We start from the raw sequence: 20,795 nt of genomic DNA, 5'->3' as shown, positions 1-20,795 counted from the left end.
AAGCCGGTGCTTGAAGCACTCCTGCTCGACGGGATCCTCAGGCACGATAAATTCTTCGTCGCCGAAGCTCACCTCGTCTTTGGAGAGAGGCATGTAATTATCATCCTCTGATTCTTCGTCTGCTGCCTGTTCCTTAGGGCTAGCTTGCCCATCCTCCTGCTCGAAGCCTGGCTGGAGGGGATTGTCTTCGTCTTCGGCATTATCTGCAGTGTTATTATCTCTTGTGCCGGTATCTCTGCTTTTGCTATGACGGGACTTAGAGCGCCGCCGCTGACGCCGGTGCTTGGATTGCTTCTCGGAGGGATTATCCTCCATTGCCTTATCGCCATCGCCTTCTTTGGGGGTGTCCACCATGTATATATCATATGATGAGGTGGCAGTCCAGCGCCCTGTGGGCGGTGGTTCCTGTTCGTCTCCTACATCGTCGTCCATACCGTCGATGTCTTCGGAGCCAAAATCGAGCATGTCGGTTAAGTCGTCGACAATGGCTATTAAGTGGGTGGTGGGTGGGGAACAAATTTCTTCGTCGTCCGCTTCCCAATCAAGCCGGACATAGTTCGGCCAAGGGTCTCCTGACAAGGAGAGAGACCTTAATGAATTTAGCACGTCGCCCAGGGGCGAGTGCTGAAAGATATCCGCAGAGGAAAACTCCATGATCGGTGCCCAATCAGATTCGATAGGCACGGACGCAGGCGGTTCAGAGCCCGTGGCCGGGGACGAATCCAAGTGTCCGGCAACACAGGTCTCATAGGAGGTGAAGTCAGCATTTGGCTCTATCGCCGCTGAGTGCGCGGCCTCCATGGCGGGTCCATCCACCCGTCCTCGGATGGTGCGATCTGCTCCGGATTGAGGGCCGGAGTGGCCACAGGTGTGATCTCCCGAACACCCTCCGATGGCAGAGCTAAGTCATGCTCATCGTGACTGTGCAGCGCACCTGACATGGGCTCGAATCCGTCGAAGATCAAGTCTCCGCGGATGTCGGCAGTATAGTTCAAGCTTCCAAATCTGACCTGATGGCCAGGGGCGTAGCTCTTGATCTGCTCCAGATGGCCAAGCGAGTTGGCCCGCAGTACGAAGCCACCGAATACAAAGATCTGTCCGGGGAGGAAACCCCACCCTGGATCGCATCGTTGCCGATGATCGAAGGGGCCATCAAGCCTTTATCGTGACGGCACAGTGGAACTCTCAATGAAAGCACCAATGTCGGTGTCAAAACCGGCGGATCTCGGGTAGGGGGTCCCGAACTGTGCGTCTAAGGCGGATGGTAACAAGAGGCGGGGGACACAATGTTTACCCAAGTTTGGGCCCTCTCGAGGGAGGTAATACCCTACTTCCTGCTTGATTGATCTTGATGGTATGAGTATTACAAGAGTTGATCTACCACGAGATCGTAGAGGCTAAACCCTAGAAGCTAGCCTATGATTATGATTGTTGTTCTTGTCCTACGGACTAAGCCCTCCGGTTTATATAGACACCGGAGGGGGCTAGGGTTACATAGAGTCGGTTACGAGGGAGGAGATCTACATATCCGAATTGCCAAGCTTGCCTTCCACGCAAAGGAGAGTCCCATCCGGACACGGGACGAAGTCTTGAGTCTTGTATCTTCATAGTCCAACAGTCCGGCCAAAGTGTATAGTCCGGCTGTCCGAGGACCCCCCTTATCCAGGACTCCCTCAATGATCACCATCGTCACCGGCGCGACACCTTGATCTCCACCGTAGCATCATTGTCGTCTTGCCAACTATTGCTTCTACGACTATCGCTACCGCTTAGTGATAAAGTAAAGCAATTACAGGGCGATTGCATTGCATACAATAAAGCGACAACCATATGGCTCCTGCCAGTTGCCGATAACTTTGTTACAAAACATGATCATCTCATACAATAAAATTTAGCATCATGTCTTGACCATATCACATCACAACATGCCCTGCAAAAACAAGTTAGACGTCCTCTACTTTGTTGTTGCAAGTTTTACGTGGCTGCTACTGGCTGAGCAGTTCTTACCTACGCATCAAAACCACAACGATAGTTCGTCAAGTTAGTGCTGTTTTAACCTTCACAAGGACCGGGCGTAGCCACACTCGGTTCAACTAAAGTTGGAGAAACTGACACCCGCCAGCCACCTATGTGCAAAGCATGTCGGTAGAACCAGTCTCGCGTAAGCGTACGTGTAATGTCGGTCCGGGCCGCTTCATCCAACAATACCGCCGAACCAAAGTGTGACATGCTGGTAAGCAGTATGACTTGTACCGCCCACAACTCACTTGTGTTCTACTCGTGCATATAACATCTACACATAAACCTGGCTGGGATGCCACTGTTGGGGAACATAGTAATTTCAAAAAAATTCCTACGCACACGCAAGATCATGGTGATGCATAGCAACGAGAGGGGAGAGTGTTGTCCACGTACCCTCATAGACCGAAAGCGGAAGCGTTAGAACAACGCGGTTGATGTAGTCGTACATCTTCACGATCCGGCCGATCCAAGTACCGAACGCACGGCACCTCCGAGTTCAGCACACGTTCAATTCGATGACGTCCCACGAACACCGATCCAGCAGAGCTTCGAGGGAGAGTTCCGTCAACACGACGGCGAGATGACGGTGATGATGTTGCTACCGACGCAGGGCTTCGCCTAAGCACCGCTACGATATTACCGAGGTGGATTATGGTGGAGGGGGCACCGCACACGGCTAAGAGATCAATGATCAATTGTTGTCTCCAAGGGGTGCCTCCCTCCCCGTATATAAAGGAGTGGATGAGGGGGAGGGGCCGGCCCCCTATGGCGCGCCCCATGAGGATTCCTACTCCCACCGGGAGTAGGACTCCCCCCTTCCAAGTAGGAGTAGGAGAGGAGAGGGAAGGGATGGAGGAAGAGAAGGAAAGGGGGGCGCCCCCCCCCCCTCCTTGTCCAATTCGGACTAGAGGGGGAGGGGGCGCAGCTGCCCTGGCCGCCCCTCCTCTTCTCCCACTAGGGCCCAATAGGCCCAATAAACTCCCCGGGGGGTTCCGGTAACCCCCCCGTACTCCGGTATATGTCCGAAACCTCCCGAAACACTTTCGGTGTCCGAACATAGTCGTCCAATATATCGATCTTTACGTCTCGACCATTTCGAGACTCCTCGTCATGTCCGTGATCATATCCGGGACTCCAAACTGCCTTCGGTACATCAAAACACAAAAACTCATAATACCAATCGTCACCGAACTTTAAGCATGCGGCCCCTACGGGTTCGAGAACTATGTAGACATGACCGAGACACGTCTTCAGTCAATAACCAATAGCGGAACCTGGATGCTCATATTGGATCCTACATATTCTATGAAGATCTTCATCGGTCAAACCGCATAACAACATACGTTGTTCCCTTTGTCATCGCTATGTTACTTGCCCGAGATTCGATCGTCGGTATCTTAATACCTAGTTCAATCTCGATACCGGCAAGTGTCTTTACTCGTTTCGTAATACATCATCCCGCAACTAACTCATTATTTACAATGCTTGCAAGGCTTATAGTGATGTGCATTACCGAGAGGGCCCAGAGATACCTCTCCGACAATCGGAGTGACAAATCCTAATCTCGATCTATGCCAACTCAACAAGTACCTTCGGAGACACCTGTAGAGCACCTTTATAATCACCCAATTACGTTGTGACGTTTGGTAGCACACAAAGTGTTCCTCCGGTAATCGGGAGTTGCATAATCTCATAGTCATAGGAACATGTATAAGTCATGAAGAAAGCAATAGCAGTATACTAAAACGATCAAGTGCTAAGCTAACGGAATGGGTCAAGTCAATCACATCATTCTCCTAATGATGTGATCCCGTTTATCAAATGACAACTCATGTCTATGGCTAGGAAACATAACCACCTTTGACCAACGAGCTAGTCAAGTAGAGGCATACTAGTGACACTCTGTTTGTCTATGTATTCACACATGTATTGTGTTTCCGGTTAATACAATTCTAGCATGAATAATAAACATTTATCATGAAATAAGGAAATAAATAATAACTTTATTATTGCCTCTAGGGCATATTTCCTTCAATACCATGCATCGGAAGCCCGAAACATGGGCCCGCATTCTCGGATGTACGTGTACGTGTCTGCCCACTATCACACACAGTCAAGATATCACCATCATGTCCGATGGATGCGTCGTTGCGCCTCCCACGGGGTGCCAAAAGGTTGACCACATGGTTGCTCGCCATTGAGGCGGCCGCGGCGCGCTCTGCTCCTCGTTGAGGCGGCCGCGGCGCACTCTACTCGCGTCCGTCCGCTCGTTTTGCTCGCCATTGAGGCGGCCGCGGCGCACTCCGCTCTGGCATCCCTGTGCGCGCTCTGCTCGTCGTTGAGGCAAATTTACTATGGCAACGGATAATAATTGTCTTACATATTCAGGATAATTTAAAATGCCACATGCGGCAACGCCCAAAACACTCACGACCTACATATGCATACAATTATAATAAAATATAGGCTAAAAGGCTGAGCTGGCAGCCTTCTGACGATGGTCTTCTCGGACTCCATGATCAGCATAGCACCCTTGCCGCCGTTCATTCCAAGTGTTCCGACCCGCCTCCGCCTACGGAGCTGCTGGCGCTGGGAGGCTCTTGGGGCTGCTGGGCCTCTTCCAGAAGAGCTTGACAACGTACAATCACGCGCATGATATCTTCGCGGAACCGCTCCATTTCCATGTCTCTGGCCTGGTAGCAAATTCCGTCCATCACCTGCATCCTCAAGATATCATGTTGGCAATGTTCTACTTCGTCGGGAACGTCAACTCCGCCAAGGATGCGCTCGAGCTTGGCCACCACATCGTCGGGATCGAGGTTGACACGGCCGCCGCGGGCAACGATGAAGCCGCGGGCTGGCTGTGTCTTGACTGAGTCACAGAGGTCCTCTGCCCATTCCTTGCGGGGCATCAGGCTCTCGATGAGCACTGGTGACGGCGGCTCTTCGGGTGGGTCGTCGATCATGCCGCCGAGCAGCTCTGAATCTTTTGCACAGTGGATGGCAAACTGCTCATCACACATCCTCTGCAATATGTCGATTGTGCGCCCAAGGACTGTCACACCGATATCGCTGCCGATGGGCCATGGTGCCTGCACCGGCCAATGAAGCTCTTGCTCCCCGACCTGCTCCGGCTCGTTCTCCTCGCCGAAGATGTAACATAGGTAGGGGTCGACGTTGAAGCTTTGGTTGCCTGGCATGCTTGGAATAACTAATGGTAGATGGGTGAGGACTAGATCTGCATAGAGTATCGCGACGGTGTGTTGCCGCCTGGGTTATATGCAGCAAGCCATTAGCTGGTGGCAGTAAATCGATGAGGGAAGAGGCGTGGATTTTACAATTCACCCATGTGGAGCGCGGGAAGCATTCGCTGGAGCGCGGAAAGACTAAGTGGAACACACACACAACCCGAATACCGTATGCGATGCCACGTGCTATTTATCACACACGTGTTAACATAAGGAAACGTATGTGTAACTTACTAATCATCGCACACGAGTACTCGCACACGCATCGTGTGCGATAGTCCTAGCCATCACAAGCAACTAGTATGCATTTTCAAAGTTTTTAGTACACACATAATCGCACACGAATTAACTCTAGTAACCGTGTGTGTTATATTTTCTCATCGCAAACAGTTCATCCGAGTGGGCTGTTTGCCGCGTATCACACACATCTTGTTTACACGAATCGTTTGTGTTTTTTTGGGTCGTCGCAAACAGTTCATCTATGTGAACTGTCTGCCGCATATCACACACATCTTGTTAAGTTGAACCGCCTTTGTTGTGTTCCCTAATCGAAAACATTTCATCCGAGTGAACCGTATGCCATGTATCACACACACCTTGATCTGGCTGACCGTTTTTGTTGCATTCCCTAATAGCAAACAGTTCCTCGGAGCAAACGGTATGTCGTATATCGCACACACATTGATATGGCTGCCCATTTCTGTTGTTCTTTCTAATCACAAACAGTTCGTATGGATCAATCGTATGCCCCGCATCACACTCATAACTAAAATATGAACCGTGTTTGATGTCTCCGCCATCATAAACATTTTGCATCTTTTTGACGATTTTTTTACATCCCCATTTGCGATTAATGCATCGCACACAGTTTCGTCAAAGGGTCTCTGATCGTAGTGTCACGTTAGCAGCATCATGCAGTAGTGTATGGTGAACTACTCACGCATCATCGGAGAGGCACCAATGAGGATGATGAACCCCTCTGTGATGGTGTCTAGATTGGATCTCATGGTTCTGGAACTTGCGGCGGGTGGAATTGTGTTTCGTCGACTCCCCTAGGGTGTCTGAAATATTTGGGAATTTATAGGGTGAAGAGGCGGTGCACGGGGCTCCGAGGTGGGCACAACCCACCTGGGCACGCCCAGGTGTCTTGTGCTCACCACAGGCCTCCCCTCTGGTACTTCTTTGGCCCATTGGGTGTCTTCTGGTCCAGAAAAAATCTTCAAAAAGTTTCATTGTGTTTGGACTCCGTTTGGTACTGATATTTTGCGAAGTAAAACAACAAGCAAAAAAACAGCAGCTGGCACTGGGCACTATGTCAATAGGTTAGTCCCAAAAATGATATAAAATGATTGTAAAACATCCAAGAATGATAATATAACAGGATGGAACAAGCAAAAATTATAGATACGTTGGAGACGTATCACAGACCCCCTAGTCAAGGTTTGTGTTTGTCGACACTCTCTCAGCTTCCAGTGCTCCAATTCTTGCCACCTATGGCGGAGCCTGCGGTCATGCTGGGACACTCATTTGATTGTGGATGATCATGTATCACGCAATGGGGGATCAGAATGCACGCGGGTGCTCTCGGCAGTTTGCAAAGCCTTCATATTGTGATCCCTTGATGGCACTCCACTTCTGCTTGTGCCTCTATTGGTGATGGTACTTTGGTGTATGTTGGTTGGGTTTTCTCTTCAGCACCCATTTCCTCCTCTTTCCGTTTTACTTTTATTATTATATGGTTTTTGCTTTGGTTTCGCTTATAAAGTGGATTAGTCTATTGGTATATGGCCAACTTTGAGCAATATATTCAATGAGGACCCCCATCGCCCTATCTCGATGGACTGAAATACATAGAATTACATATTGTGGATCATTTCATTACAGTTTCTCATCGTCACCAAACCTCCAACCATTGCTCTAACCAGAAAGAAATGCGGTTGCCCAGAAAAACAAGAATCAAAGCCAAACAAAACTGTAATAACCATGCTTGGAATCATTGCAAAATTTCCTCGCACTTACGACAAGTGAATTTCTGACACGTCCCCCCCCCCCCCCCCCCCCCCCGGGATTTTTTTCTCTATTAATGTCATTCGCCCATCTTATCTTGTGAAGCACTAGTTCCCTTTTATCTTAAGTTTTTCTTATGATTGATGGGATTGATTCATTTCCTCTTGATGTGGAAATATAGGGGGAAAATGTTCTTCGGAATAACCGGGCATAAAGGGCACGTAGCTGGTGAATCTAGTTAAAAGGGAATGTCACCAAAAAGTGGCGGATTCTATCGAAATCAGTTCACTTGAATAAGATAACGAGGGTGGAATTTTGTGTGTAGGGGATTAATACATTTCAAAAGAATGTCAGGTGTATCATGTGGCATGGTAGGCTAAGTCTTCATGCTATCATGGCAATATAATCATAAACTGGTCAGAGTTTCAGCCAAGCACATTAATCACATAAACCTCCTGTTTCAACTAATCAATACATATTCAATACTTGAGTGCAAGCCTTGATCTTTACACTTTATGAAAAAGAGGATGAAGATTGGGTTTTTTGAGAAGTCAAAAAGTGGAAGAAAGTCTCACACCAATGCGGGTGATCACTAAGCAATGGGGAGGCCTTATAATCGATGTTGATGCGAGAAGTGGGAACTGCCATGCAACATATGCGCTAGAGCTATAAGTATATGAAAGCTCTCCTAATGAACTAGTCGGGTGTACACTCAACTTGCTTGCTCACGAAGACCTAAAGCATTCGAGGAAGTTCATCATTGGAATATAAAAGCCAAAATCTATAACATAAAAATCCCCCACTAGTATACTAACATGAAGCATATGAAAACTCTATATGAAATGAAATAGCGCTACTTTGAAGCACAAGTGTATACTAAAAAGGAATAGTAGTGTTGCTCCCTCTCTCTTTTTCTCTCCTGCACTTTTTGTGCTTTTTTTAATTGGCACCTCCATGGTGCTCTCTTTTCTTTTCTTTTCTTTTTATATTTGTAACGCCCATATATCTCGAAATGATGATGGAAATGCCATAATAGGTAGGTATGATGGCTGTTTTGAGGAAGATGTGTGTTCTATGTGTAGAAGGACAAGAGGAAGTCCTCCCACAGGGTTTGGATGTACCGACGAAGGATGCACCAAGTCTCGAGGTGACAGTGGACAATGCTCGATACCCAAAAGGCAAGCAATATGGATAGGTGGAAGTGCATGTAACATCGCAAACTCGCATGAGTCATAAAGAACTCATGCACTCATTACAAGTATATTCATTGGATTAGTCATAAAGAACCCATGCACTTATTAGAAGAATCTTCATAGTCTACTTCAGAAAATTTATGAAACTAATGCATCTATTGAGGGAGTATTCGGTGAGAAGGTGAAGTTAGGCCTGGGCATTTTGGTATAAACCAAAAATTTGGTTTCTATCATTCAGTTATTAAAATTCAATTAACAAATATGTAAACCTAAAAAGACATCCTAAAATAGCTAATCGAAAATTTGGTTAACCAAGTTATTCGGTTTGGTAACCGGTTTATACCATATTTGCTAGATATGCCAAAGAATAAGTTGTGTGTCTACCTTTACTTCCACTTGCGCTACTGTATAGGCTAGCTATCCCTCCTTATGCGGCGAGGTGGGACTAAACCACCAATTGCAGCGCCTCATGGTGCTTTGGATAGTGTTTTTGGGTAGGTACATACAAACAGGCTACATCGGGATGACACTACAAAAAAGAAGTCCATAAAAGAGTTTGACAAGTTTGTGCCTTGAAAGCAGATCGTCAGCTTGGCCCACTTAATTTTTTTGGTGACGAACGCACCCCAAATCCTATTTGGCATCCTCAGGGTCGGTTATAGGCATTTCCACAAACCAGCGCACACCCACTAAACCACCTTACGATGAGCCAGGGCTTCCCTCCAAAGAGCCGCAACACCGTGTTCCAACATAGCCTGATCTCCATCACTTTGCATACCTACCCAGTATTACATAAAGGAGCAAGCATAACACACAAATTTAGCTGAAGATCTCACAAGTTTCTTATCAAAGCATCCTCTATTGCAAAGTTTCCACAGGGCCCAACATATATCTGCAAGCCCCACTATTTGCACATTTCCACTACCAGGAATAAACTCAGGTATCCACCCAAAATATTGGGTGAAACACCGAGGTCTGTTGGTGGCCCCAACACATTTATAGAAAATTCCCCAGACATACTTAGGTCGCAGAGCATCCAAAAAAGAGATGATGGATGCTCTCAGCTTGAGGACAGAATGGCAAGTAGGGTCACCTGTCCAATTCCACTGAACCATGTTATCTTTGGTCACAATGGCATTATTCCAAATTAACTAGATCCAAATCTAGATTTTGGATTGCAGTTGGATGTTCGCACATGCTTAAAGGATCTGTCTTGTCCCACAACAAACAATTTCTCATACAAGGTTTTAAGAGTGAAATTTTCATTCTTATTTTTCATCCAGGAAGGCCCATCATCGGATCGGTTCAATACCACCTCAGCTAGCATAGAACACATGGCATGCATTTGAACCCGTTGATTAGTATTTAGCCATCCACTAGATTGTACAACCATATCATTGCTTATTTCATATAAAGCCGCCTCCACCATTTTCTAGGGCAGTTTTCGATCCCGGAATTGTCCAGAGCACACCCAATCGAGTGCATGGATCATTAGTCCAAAAACAAGGGGTGATCCATAGGTTACGCCGTTGCGCAGACGCACGGTCGGCCGACTGTGCAAGGCGTCAATGAGGCACGGATAAAGGTCTAGGTTACCCTCGTTTTCTCATTCTTATTAGTTAATTGGCCTATCTTTCATGATCCATGCTTTAGAATAATATATTAGAATTGTAGAAACTTTTTTAGAACTACACAATTAGAATTGTAGAAACTTCATACATTAATTTCTTTTAGTAAATATTCATGATCCCTAAGACAAGAGTTTGCATTGTTTATCCCCACAAATATTTAGTTCGTTACATGGGAATTGCTTTTTGCATTTGCTTTTATGGCAACTTTTAATGAAAACCGAATTCTTCAAAGTTGCTACATGTTTTTTTCTTTGATGAAATTTTAGTTACTTTTTTTGCGAGAATTTTTTTAATGAAATTTGAGTTACATTAACCTAGGCTATCGTCTACATATATTTTTGTTTCTGGCCAAGCACTACGCTTTAAGGAAAATCACCCACCCCACATGTTTGAATGTTGACTCTGTCCCTGACTGCGCTTGAAAACCCTTCCATTTCTCTCAGAGGCATTGGAGTTTGCAGTGATTGATTGTATGGACCTTGTGATTGAGTAATACATTATTTCACCCGCAAAAAAATGGATGTAAGCCGAACGACATTTAAGCTTGAATTCTGAACCCAAAATGTTCACGTCGTGTTCGTTTGGATGGCAAAGGCAGCCGCCGGCCGCAGTACTTAAACGTTAAACCTCGTCCACGCCCCCATGAACCGCATCTCCAACGCCAAGATTCCCGTCTCCCCAGCCCCCAATGCCAAAGTAATTCCGGCGCACAAAAAACCGCTGCCTTTTCTCGCATTCCGCGGCCAAGAGAAAACCCGGAAACTCTACTCGGCCGCTGCGCTATCTCGCCCATCGGAGCGCGACGACATGGCCTCCGCCTCCTCCCTCTTCCTGGCCTCCCCCACCACCGCGCCAAGGACCCGCACACCCTCCTCCCCGTGCCCCGCTCGGCCGTCCCTGCGCCCCCGGCGGCCGTCCCTGGCGGTGGCGGCCGCGCTCCAGGCGGAGCACCAGCCGGCCGTGGCCGCGGCGCCGAAGCCGCCGGCCCTCCCGTTCCGCGTGGGCCACGGCTTCGACCTCCACCGCCTCGAGCCGGGCCTCCCGCTCATCATCGGCGGCATCAGCATCCCCCACGACCGCGGCTGCGACGCCCACTCCGACGGTGCGTGCCGTTTTTACCACCGTTGCTTGTTCTTTTCCTTGTGCTTCCGTTCGTTCGCTCGTTGCGTTACCGGGCGTGTGGAATTTTTGCCGCGTGCGCAGGGGACGTGCTTCTGCACTGCGTGGTGGACGCGATTCTCGGCGCCCTGGGGCTGCCGGACATCGGGCAGATCTTCCCGGACACCGACCCCCGGTGGAAGGGCGCGGACTCCTGCGTGTTCATGAGGGAGGCTGTGAGTTTCTCAAGTTCACCCCGAATTTCATTCTCTCATGGCAAATTTCCTCCTGCTTCTGTGAGCATCACTGTGTGTAGTTGGATGATGGAATGCTTATTCAGAACAGAATGTACAGTTCGTGTGTTGCTTTTGTTCTTTGATTCTAGATTGTTGCCTTATAGTTGGATGTTGCTTAATCAGAGCAAAACCTAGAGTTTGTGTGTTGCTGTTGCTGAATGATTCTAAATTGCTAATCATATAGCACCTGTGTGTTGTAAAATTAGTTTTCGTTCTACTTGAATGAGCGATAGCTAAGTCTGAAGTCTAGACTGTTAGCATCCATTTTATGGAAATTCTCCAAAAGCATCCTTCCTTGAAGGCATCCCAGATCATCACCTGCTTATTTTCTGTTTGACTATTTCATTCCTGCATCAACACCATGCTGACTGCAAATTCGGTCTTGACTTTTCTCCTCTTCCAGGACAAAAAGTATTGCACGTTTTGGAATTTGTACAAAGGCATGTACCATGTGCTTTGAATGTTGACTGCATTCCGGACTTTTGGATAAAATATCCCTATGCCTTGGAATTTGAGCTCATTATGTGCTGCTTTTTCTACATGATCCCATCGACCATTGAAATCATCCTAGTAGTTTCTCTTCGTTTAGGCATCGAGCAGTATTTTTGTCATTTCACCAGATGTTATGTAGAATTGATCCAATTGGAGCATTATTAGTTCCTATATTCACACCTGAATCTGAATTTTGTGCTGCTTTTTCTTCATGATCCCATCGATCAGTGAAATCACCCTATTTTCTCTTCACATTGACAACATGCAGTATTTTTTGTCATTTCACACAATGTTATGTACTACTACCTCCATCCTGGTTTATTGGTCCTCTTAGTATTTTGTGCCAAACATTGACCATAGATTTAACTAAGAAAATAATAATGCATGTCACCAAAAATTATATCGTTGGATTCGTATTTAAACATAGTTTCTAGGTCATATTATCTGTGGTTACATGCATTAACATTTTCTTAGCTAAATCTGAAGTCAAAATTTAGCGCAAAATGCAAAGGGGACCAATAAATCAAGATGGAGGTAGTACCTCTGTTTCTAGATGTAAGACGCTTTGGCAGTTTAAATTGAACTGCCAAAGCGTTTTATACTCCCTCTGTCCCAAAATAAGTGTCTCAACTTTGTACTAACTTTAATAAGTATCGTTTGGTGCTAGGTTGATGCGATTTAACTGAGCATGTATCTGCTTAACATTTTTTTATTGTTATGCATCAGGTAAAGCTAATGCATCAAGCAGGCTATGAGCTGGGGAACCTTGATGCTACACTGATCTTGCAAAAACCAAAAATTAGCCCGTTCAAGGAGACTATCCGATCTAACTTGTGTGAACTACTTGGGGCGGATCCATCTGTTGTCAATATCAAGGCCAAGACGCATGAGAAAGTCGACAGTCTAGGAGAAAACAGGAGTATAGCTGCTCATACCGTAGTTCTCCTGATGCGGAAGTAGAGTATTAGAGGTATACTACATAATACAGGAATTGTATTGTATTGTAGTGTTGCTGTACAAGAGGTGTTACTACACTATCCCTGTGGTCTAGTCAATATGGAAGCTTCAGGGAAAGTAGTAAAGCTGAGTACAATGAAGAGAAATGTGTATCCAGCTTGTGTCTCATTTTATTGCTCCAAAATTGTATTCTTGTCTTGCAGGGTGCTAGATAGCAATCATTTTGGAAGTTCTTGTTATTTTCTTCCGGACCTTAAGAACCATTCACAAATTATACTGCAGTATACTGGTATGAGCTTTTTACATGTGATCATTTGTCCTGACTTAACCGGCTTAACAGGTCTGCAAACTCTGCTCATTTCCGTAACTCCAGAAATAAGATTTGTTTTTCCAATTGTCAACTTCAAATGAAGGGTCACTATTCAAAACACATGGATATGCAGTCCAATTGTTCCAATATATATATATATACTCCCTCTGTTCACAAATATAAGATGTTTTGGATATTTCATATGGATTACATACGGACTGAAATGAGTAAACAAACACACAAACGTGTCTATACATCCAATTCAAAATAAATAAATATAACATCGTACACTTCCTCCCTCCGGAATTACTTGTCACTCAAACGGATGACCTAGGAGGGTATTTGTGAACGGAGGGAGTATTTGTGAACGGAGAGAGTAACATATATACCAACTAGCAAGCCCGTACATTGCCATGGAGCTACAAAGAATCTCATAACAAATACTAAACAAAATTAGTTAGAATCTGCCTTGAACAATCTCTATAATCATGCAAATTCGCATGGGTTAAATGAGTCAACGAAATCAATGAACACCAAAGTGGCCAACCAAAAGGTTTTAACGAAATCCTTAAAAACGATTTTAACAAATTCACAGGTATATGCATGCTAGCTATGGCCAGATTATTATTTTTTTTGGAAACTATCAGGTGGGCAGGACGGGAGACGAAACTCTCGCTTTATACTAGTAGAGATATGAATACTTCACAAACAGACAACAAAAAACAACGAATGTTAAACTAATAATATATGGATATACAGTATGGTTTTTTGATAAATTTTTATCATTGCGGTATTGAAAGCATACTACATAGGACACACACAAGATTGTTTTACCAGCATACAGCATATGTGCTAAAACTTGAACCCTACAGAAATTGAGCGTCCTATATTTCATATTGCCAATCCTTGCTGCTTTCAGCAACCATATTAGCATAGGAACTTCATATCAGCACTATTTCCTCTCCAATTCTGCTGGCATATTGCAATGCTGGATCATGAGGACTATTCCCTTTACAACACAGGCGATTTAGATGACTACACCAAGATCACGAAACATAGTTTTAAGTTAACATGCTAACCGCAGCGTCCTCAGTTTCCCTTCCAGAGTCAATTATATGTAGTTGCCAGTTTTACTGATGGTTTTATACTACACCCAGAACCCAAATTAATATATCTGGTGTAATTTCAATTCAGTAAGTGTACAGTCTAGTGAACTACAAAAGGTCACCGTCTTAACTCTGGCATAAAGAAATCAAGCATTTGTCATCAACTAATTTACACTCACCAGACTCAGCTGATGCACATCACCAGCTACATCTGCCATGTGCTTGTTCATACTGTGCCATACTGCATATATTTTTTCAGCGTCACAATGCCTTGTATCTGCCGACACAAACTTAAAACCCTCAACCCCTCCTACATCTACAAAGCTCCAACCAGTCTCCTTTCTCAAACCGACTCTCTTCATTTCAGTCCTAATCTTTGCAGAGTCTTTCCATCTCCCAGCTGATGCATAGATATTTGACAAGGAGACTCTCCATATATCACTGTCAGGTTCCAAGGCTAGTAGTTCTTTAGCAGCCTTTTCTGCAAGATCAACATTCCCATGAAGTCGGCAACCAGCCAGCAAGGGTCCCCAAATGGAAGAGTTGGGAGGAACAGGCATATCCCTGATAAATTCTTCTGCCTCAGTAAATCTCCCAGACCTTCCAAACAGATCCACCACACAAGCATAATGATCCATGCAAGGCTCAATTCCATGGTCCCTTCTCATGCTTTCAAAGCACTTGTATCCTTCTGAAATCAAACCAGAGTGACTGCAAGCAGATATCACATTCAAAAACGTGATAGCATTAGGAGCATGTGCTCCAACATCTGTCAGCTGGTGGAAATACTTTAGAGCTGACTGTCCATCTCCGTGTATCCCATAAGCATTGATCATCGAATTCCAGGAAACAAGGTCCTTAACATCCATCCGCCCGAAGATCTTCTCAGCGGAATCAATTCTTCCTAACTTAGCATACATGATTATTAGAGCATTGGAGATCGACACATCGTGCAGAAAACCATATTTTACAATGTATCCATGGAGCATCTGCCCTTGTAGATGTAATCCAGCATTGGAGCATGCCTGAACTACGCTCAAGACCGTGACGAAATCAGGCACAAGCCCACTACCACCACTATGAAGAGTGCTGAAAAGGTCCAGGGCTTCATTTACATAGTCACTCTTGGCAAGGCATGAGATCATGGTGTTCCACGAAACAATATCTTTAACTTTCATGCCTTTGAATGCCAAATACGTTGCGTCAACGCGCTCAAATCTAGCATACATGCCCATGAGGCAATTTTCAATGCTGATGCTTGGAAGAGCACTCAGTTTAATCAAGTGTGCATGGATTTCTCTCCCATAAAGCGGGGATGCTGAAACCGTGCAACCATAAAGAAGCGCACCAAGAACATCAGCATTAGAGCACACAGTCCCTCTCCTGAGGTACAGATCCTCGTAAAGCCGTGCAGCCTCTTCAATAAAGCCATTCTTTGCATACATCATGATGAGAGAATTCACCACCGTAACATCGTCCTCGAGGCCCAACTGAGCAACAAGAGCGTGCACCGGACTGAACAACCTGGAGTGGCCCATCAAAGAGCATGCCTGAATGACACTCAACATTGTAACATTGTTGGGAAGGACACCATCTTCCAGCATCATGACAAACACACTGAGAGCCTCTGCTAGCATCCCGTTGAGCACGCACCCTGATATAACAGCAGTCCAGGAAACAACATCCCTGCAAGCCAATCTGAGAACCAGCCTCCGCGCGCTGACCACATCCCCAACCTTGGCGTACATATTGACCAACGAGCCGACCACAAAGGGGTCAGCGCAGAAGCCATTTGTCACGAGGTAGCCATGCACCATCCTCCCCAGCCTCCCATCCTTGGCGAGCCCGCAGGCCTGCAGGAGCGCGGCCACCGTGAACTCGTTGGCACGGACGGCGGCGGCGTCGTCCTCGTCTGCGTCGTGGGCCAGCAGCATGTCCACGAAGGCGCGGACGGCGTCCAGGGGCGCGCCGAGGCGACACCGGAGCGAGATGAGGGTGGAGTAGGTGGCGGCGTCCCGGCGCGGCGTTTCGTCGAGCAGGTTGAGCACGTGGGAGTGGAGGCCGCATTGGAGGTAGGCGTGGAGGAGGGAGTTGGACGCGACGAGGGACTGGGAAGAGTGGAGCGCGCCGGACTTGAGGAGGACGGCGTGGAGCGCGGCGGTGAGCGGCGCGTCGCGCCGCCCCGCGGCCCCACGAAGGAGGCCGACGGCGGCGGGAGCGGTGGTGGTGCTGCGGGTAGGAGGCGAGGGCGGGGGCGAGGAAGGAGCCGAGAGCGAGAGCATCGGAGCTCTGAGTGAATGGATTAACCACTTTGAGGTACTGCACTGGAGTGAGCGGAGCGGCAATGTTTTTGAGCAAGGACGGCATTTGGATAACCAATCTCTCAATGTTTTTTCCTTTTCTTAAATCATTAAATAAACTACTAGAAAAATCCCCTTACCTACCGGCTCTGTTTGGATAGTCTAACTTAGTTAGAGGTTAGAGTTAGTTTCTAAATCATGACTAACCCTGAACTAACTCTACCAAAGAGGTGTTTGGATGACATGGTTAGATGGACAATAAATGCATTAGGAGAACTAGCTTCAATTAGCACCTTTGGGTGGGATAGTTTTTTGGCCAGCGCTCTGCGCCGGCGCGCCGGCCCAAACTTTGGGCTGGCCGCCTGGTAGCCGCACGATGCGGGCGTCCCTGACCGCGCGATTAAGTCGCTGTGCGTCTCGTGTACCTCTTCCTCGCAGCAGTATTCTTCCTTCCCCGTAGTGCCTGCTTGCTTGTCGCCCGCACATGGCCTCTCGCTTGCAGCTCCCGTCGCACCGCGCGTTGGCTCGCCGTCGCAGCATGCCGTCCCTCTTCCCCGCTTCTTCCTCCTTCCTTTCTCCCTCCCGCAACGCTCGCCATCCAGCAAAAACCAGCCATGGTTGAAGCATCTCCCGCAGCCGCTCCAGCAAAACCCGGCCATGGTTGTAGCATCCACACAAACCGGTTCCAGCCTCTTCAGGTCACGGTTGTAGCATACCGCTCAAGCTCGTTCCAGCATATTTTGGCTGTGGTCATAGCATTCCTGAAGACCGATTCCAGCATCTCCAGGCCGTTGATGAAGCTCCCTCGTTCGCCGGTTGAAGCTTTTCTCGTGGCCGCTTGCAGATTTTATTAATGCCCGGCCATGATTTCCGTCATCGTTGGTTGAAGCCTTTTGCGATGCCGTTTGTAGCTTTCTTCGTCGTCCCTTGCAGCTTTTTCCTGTGGCAGTGGCCTAGCTCGAGCATGCATTGTCGTGGTTGGAGCTTTTTGTGACGTCGGTTGTAGCTTTTTGCGATGCAGTTGCAGCGCTTTTGGTACTGGCAGTAGCCAGCCCCGGCATATGTCGTCGTCGTTGAAGCTTTTTGGGACGCCGGTCGAAGCATTTTGTGGCGCCAGTTGTAGCTTTTGTTATGGCGCTGGCCGGTCCCAGCATTTGGTGTCGCCGTATGAATCTTTTCGCGGCGCCCGTGGTAGCTTCTTGGAACACCCGTTGTAACATGGGAGGTGTTGCTTGGTTGCTCGCAGCTCTGGTGAGATTTTCCCCGTAGCAAATGCTCGATGGCCTCGCCCATAGCAGCTCGTAGTCGCCCATGTCGTCGTCCGCCCCAAGCTCATAAGCCATGGCACCCATAGCAGCTCATAGTTATCCTCCTTCCACATTCGCTCCGAGCTCATAAGCCATGGCCGCCATGACCCGTGAGCTCGAAGGCCATGGCGACCTGTCGTAGCAGCGCCTCGGGGTGATGACGCATGGGAGCAGCACCCCATGGAGGAGGTGCAGCGCGAGATGCGAAGGAAGGAGTGCTCAAAGTTGCTGAACAGCAACGGCGGAGGAGGCGAGGCGGAGTGTCGCGGAAGAGATAAGGTTGAGATGGGAAAACGATATGTGACAGAGAAAGTGCATGGTCAGTTGGATCTCGTTTCATCCAACGTGCGGCGTGCGACCGGCCGAATCACTCGGCCGGTGTGTCGTACACAAATGTTTACCTAGTTTTTTGGGTGGGCTAGATGGAACTAGCTCAAATTAATACTAACCCATGGATCCAAACAGGGCCTATCCATATTAATGTGATTGTACAAATGACCCCCATAACGCCTGGACATTCGGGATTTTACCATGGCAAATCGAACGTTTTCTATGTCAATTTTAGTTACGCGATGGTAACAAGTTTAGTTGGCAAGCATGTCAAATCCGTGCTCAGTGCATTTTCTGCCAGAAATTGTCGTGTGTGTCAATTAAACTTGTCATCCTCGGGTCATTAAAATTGCAATAAAAATGTTTATTTTGCCATGGTTCAATCCTGAATGTTCGGGATTTATCATTTCCAAGAGTTGGGCGACGACTTTGCTCGCAATGGCTTGGAGGAAGAGGTTGTCAAAGAAGACCAATGTTACCGCCACCGATGCCCATGGAACCACGTTGACGGACAAATAGACAACCAACCCGGTATCTATGAAGAACAGCGGGGACAAAAACTCCGAGGCAACGCCGAGTCGCCGAACCAAGTGTCACCGGACAGGATTGGAGCCAGAGAACTTTTATTCGAGATGACACCGCCGCCTTGACCCAAAAATCTACTGCACAAAGGTAGAGAGAAGAGGATTCCATCACCTCCGCCTCACGGTGCTGGAACGACAACCGGAGGCAGAGGGAAGAGGAGATTGATATTTTGACGACTAGGGTTTCTCCAGGGAGGGAGGAGACTAAATGTTATTACTACATGTGTGGCTAGTAATATTTTCTGGCGTTTCAGCGCTGCTTCGTTGACATCAATCAAATCCGCGCAACCCTTCGAGGCAGAGACAGGCAAGGTTGTCAGAATCGCGATTTTGAATCGGATCAGAGCTCTGATGGTAGAATCATAAATCGTAGAATCTTCACTACCAGGATCGTAGAAACATAGATGTTATGAACTAAAATCGTAGAATCAGATGGGTAAGTTTGGATCGTAAAGTCATAGAATCATATAACAGAATCGTGATTCTAACAACCTTGGAGACAGGGGCGCTGCTGGCAGTTGTTGAATCCGCGCAACCTTTTGAGGCGGAGACAGGGTGCCATGGAAGGGAGTCGGAGGCTGATGTGTTCAGGTGCGGGGAGGTTGCTGGCAACATAATCATGGAGGGGTTTAGAGAGAAGGCTAGGGTGACAGCAAGGCGCGTGCAATAACGGCACTGGCCGGTGTCGGAAGAGGAAGAAGACCATGGTCTGTTGGATGTAGATCCGACAGGGGAATTCAAACTGATATTTTTTTCCAGAAACGCACGATAAAACTCTGTTGCACAAGATACAATTCTAATACAACATTATGGTAAGCATAGTTATAGAAGTTAGAAGGTCAAGGTAACACGTCAGCTTGGAAGACAGAAGATGCACCAGCCACTAGTAGAAAACTGGGCTTTGGTCACAGGGCAATATTCACATTAGTCCCGGTTCGTGCGGCCAGGGGCCTGCCGGGCCTCGTGGGGGCATTGGTCCCGGTTCGTCCGGCCCTTTTGGTCCCGGTTGATGGGACAAACCGGGACCAATGGGCCTCGCTCCTGGCCCACCACCATTGGTCCCGGTTGGTGGCTTGAACCGGGACCAGAGGCTCACCCTTTAGTCCCGGTTCATACCACAAACCGGGACTAAAGGGTTGGTCCTAGTAGCGGTCAGAGTTTAGTCCCACCTCGCCAACCGAATGGCGCTCACACCGGTTTATAAGCCCGTCCCTCTCTGCCTTGTTGAGCTCCTCTCAAAGTGAAAATAGATGCCCTTATACAGGGAATTTGACCTAAATTCAGAGTAAATTTCTCTGAATTTCATAGAAATTTATTAAGAATTTAGGTTGAATTTTCTCTATAGGCGCATCTATGTTCATTTTTTTATAGTAAATAAAATAAATAAACCTTAATAAAATAAAATAAAAAAATAAATAAACATTAATAAAATAAATAAAAATAGCAGCAATAAAATAAATAAAAATAGCGGCAGTAAAATAAATAAAAATAAAATAAATAAAGTAAAATACATAAGTAATTAGAAACAAAATGGAATAAAATAAATAAGTTTTTTGTTGTAACTAGAAACAAAACAAAATAAATAAAGCAAAAGAGAAAACAAAAAACAGGGGAAAAAATAATGCCACCTACTGGGACACCACGGCCTGAATACGACTTGAAACCCATCCATGGGCCAGGATTCAGGCCCGCAGAAGGCCCAGTAGGCCCCACAGGCAAAGAGAACGGTTAGGCCCGAAAGCCTGCAATTGAGAGGAGCTCGAGAGAGTGGGCGCAGCAGCGCTTATAAACCACTCTCGAGCTCTCTCAACTAGCGAGGTGGGACTAAACTTTTGACGCGGGGCAGCACAAGGCCTTTGGTCCCGGTTGGTGCCACGAACCGGGACCAATGCCCCCTTTAGTCCCGGTTGGTGC

General features: G+C 47.1%; 1 protein-coding gene across 1 annotated transcript; it reads left to right on the top strand.

Annotated features, from left to right (window-relative positions):
- Positions 1 to 10,763: 10,763 nt before the first annotated feature.
- Positions 10,764 to 13,249, top strand: LOC123145101 (2-C-methyl-D-erythritol 2,4-cyclodiphosphate synthase, chloroplastic). The gene is made up of 3 exons (XM_044564420.1): positions 10,764 to 11,203; positions 11,305 to 11,435; positions 12,714 to 13,249. The coding sequence occupies exons 1-3, from the start codon at positions 10,909 to 10,911 to the stop codon at positions 12,945 to 12,947; spliced, it is 660 nt and encodes a 219-aa protein (XP_044420355.1). The 5' UTR covers positions 10,764 to 10,908; the 3' UTR covers positions 12,948 to 13,249.
- Positions 13,250 to 20,795: the final 7,546 nt, after the last annotated feature.

This window comes from Triticum aestivum, chromosome 6D (assembly GCF_018294505.1).
Source record: "Triticum aestivum cultivar Chinese Spring chromosome 6D, IWGSC CS RefSeq v2.1, whole genome shotgun sequence".
In the NCBI taxonomy this organism is placed as follows: Eukaryota; Viridiplantae; Streptophyta; class Magnoliopsida; order Poales; family Poaceae; genus Triticum; species Triticum aestivum.
This window is presented reverse-complemented; position numbering and strand designations above follow the sequence as displayed.

Coding starts and splice junctions, on each gene's coding strand:
- LOC123145101 (XM_044564420.1), top strand. CDS start 10,909: ATGGCCTCCGCCTCCTCCCTCTTCCTGGCCTCCCCCACCACCGCGCCA. Junction 11,204..11,304: donor CTGCGACGCCCACTCCGACG/GTGCGTGCCGTT, acceptor CCGCGTGCGCAG/GGGACGTGCTTCTGCACTGC. Junction 11,436..12,713: donor GCGTGTTCATGAGGGAGGCT/GTGAGTTTCTCA, acceptor GTTATGCATCAG/GTAAAGCTAATGCATCAAGC.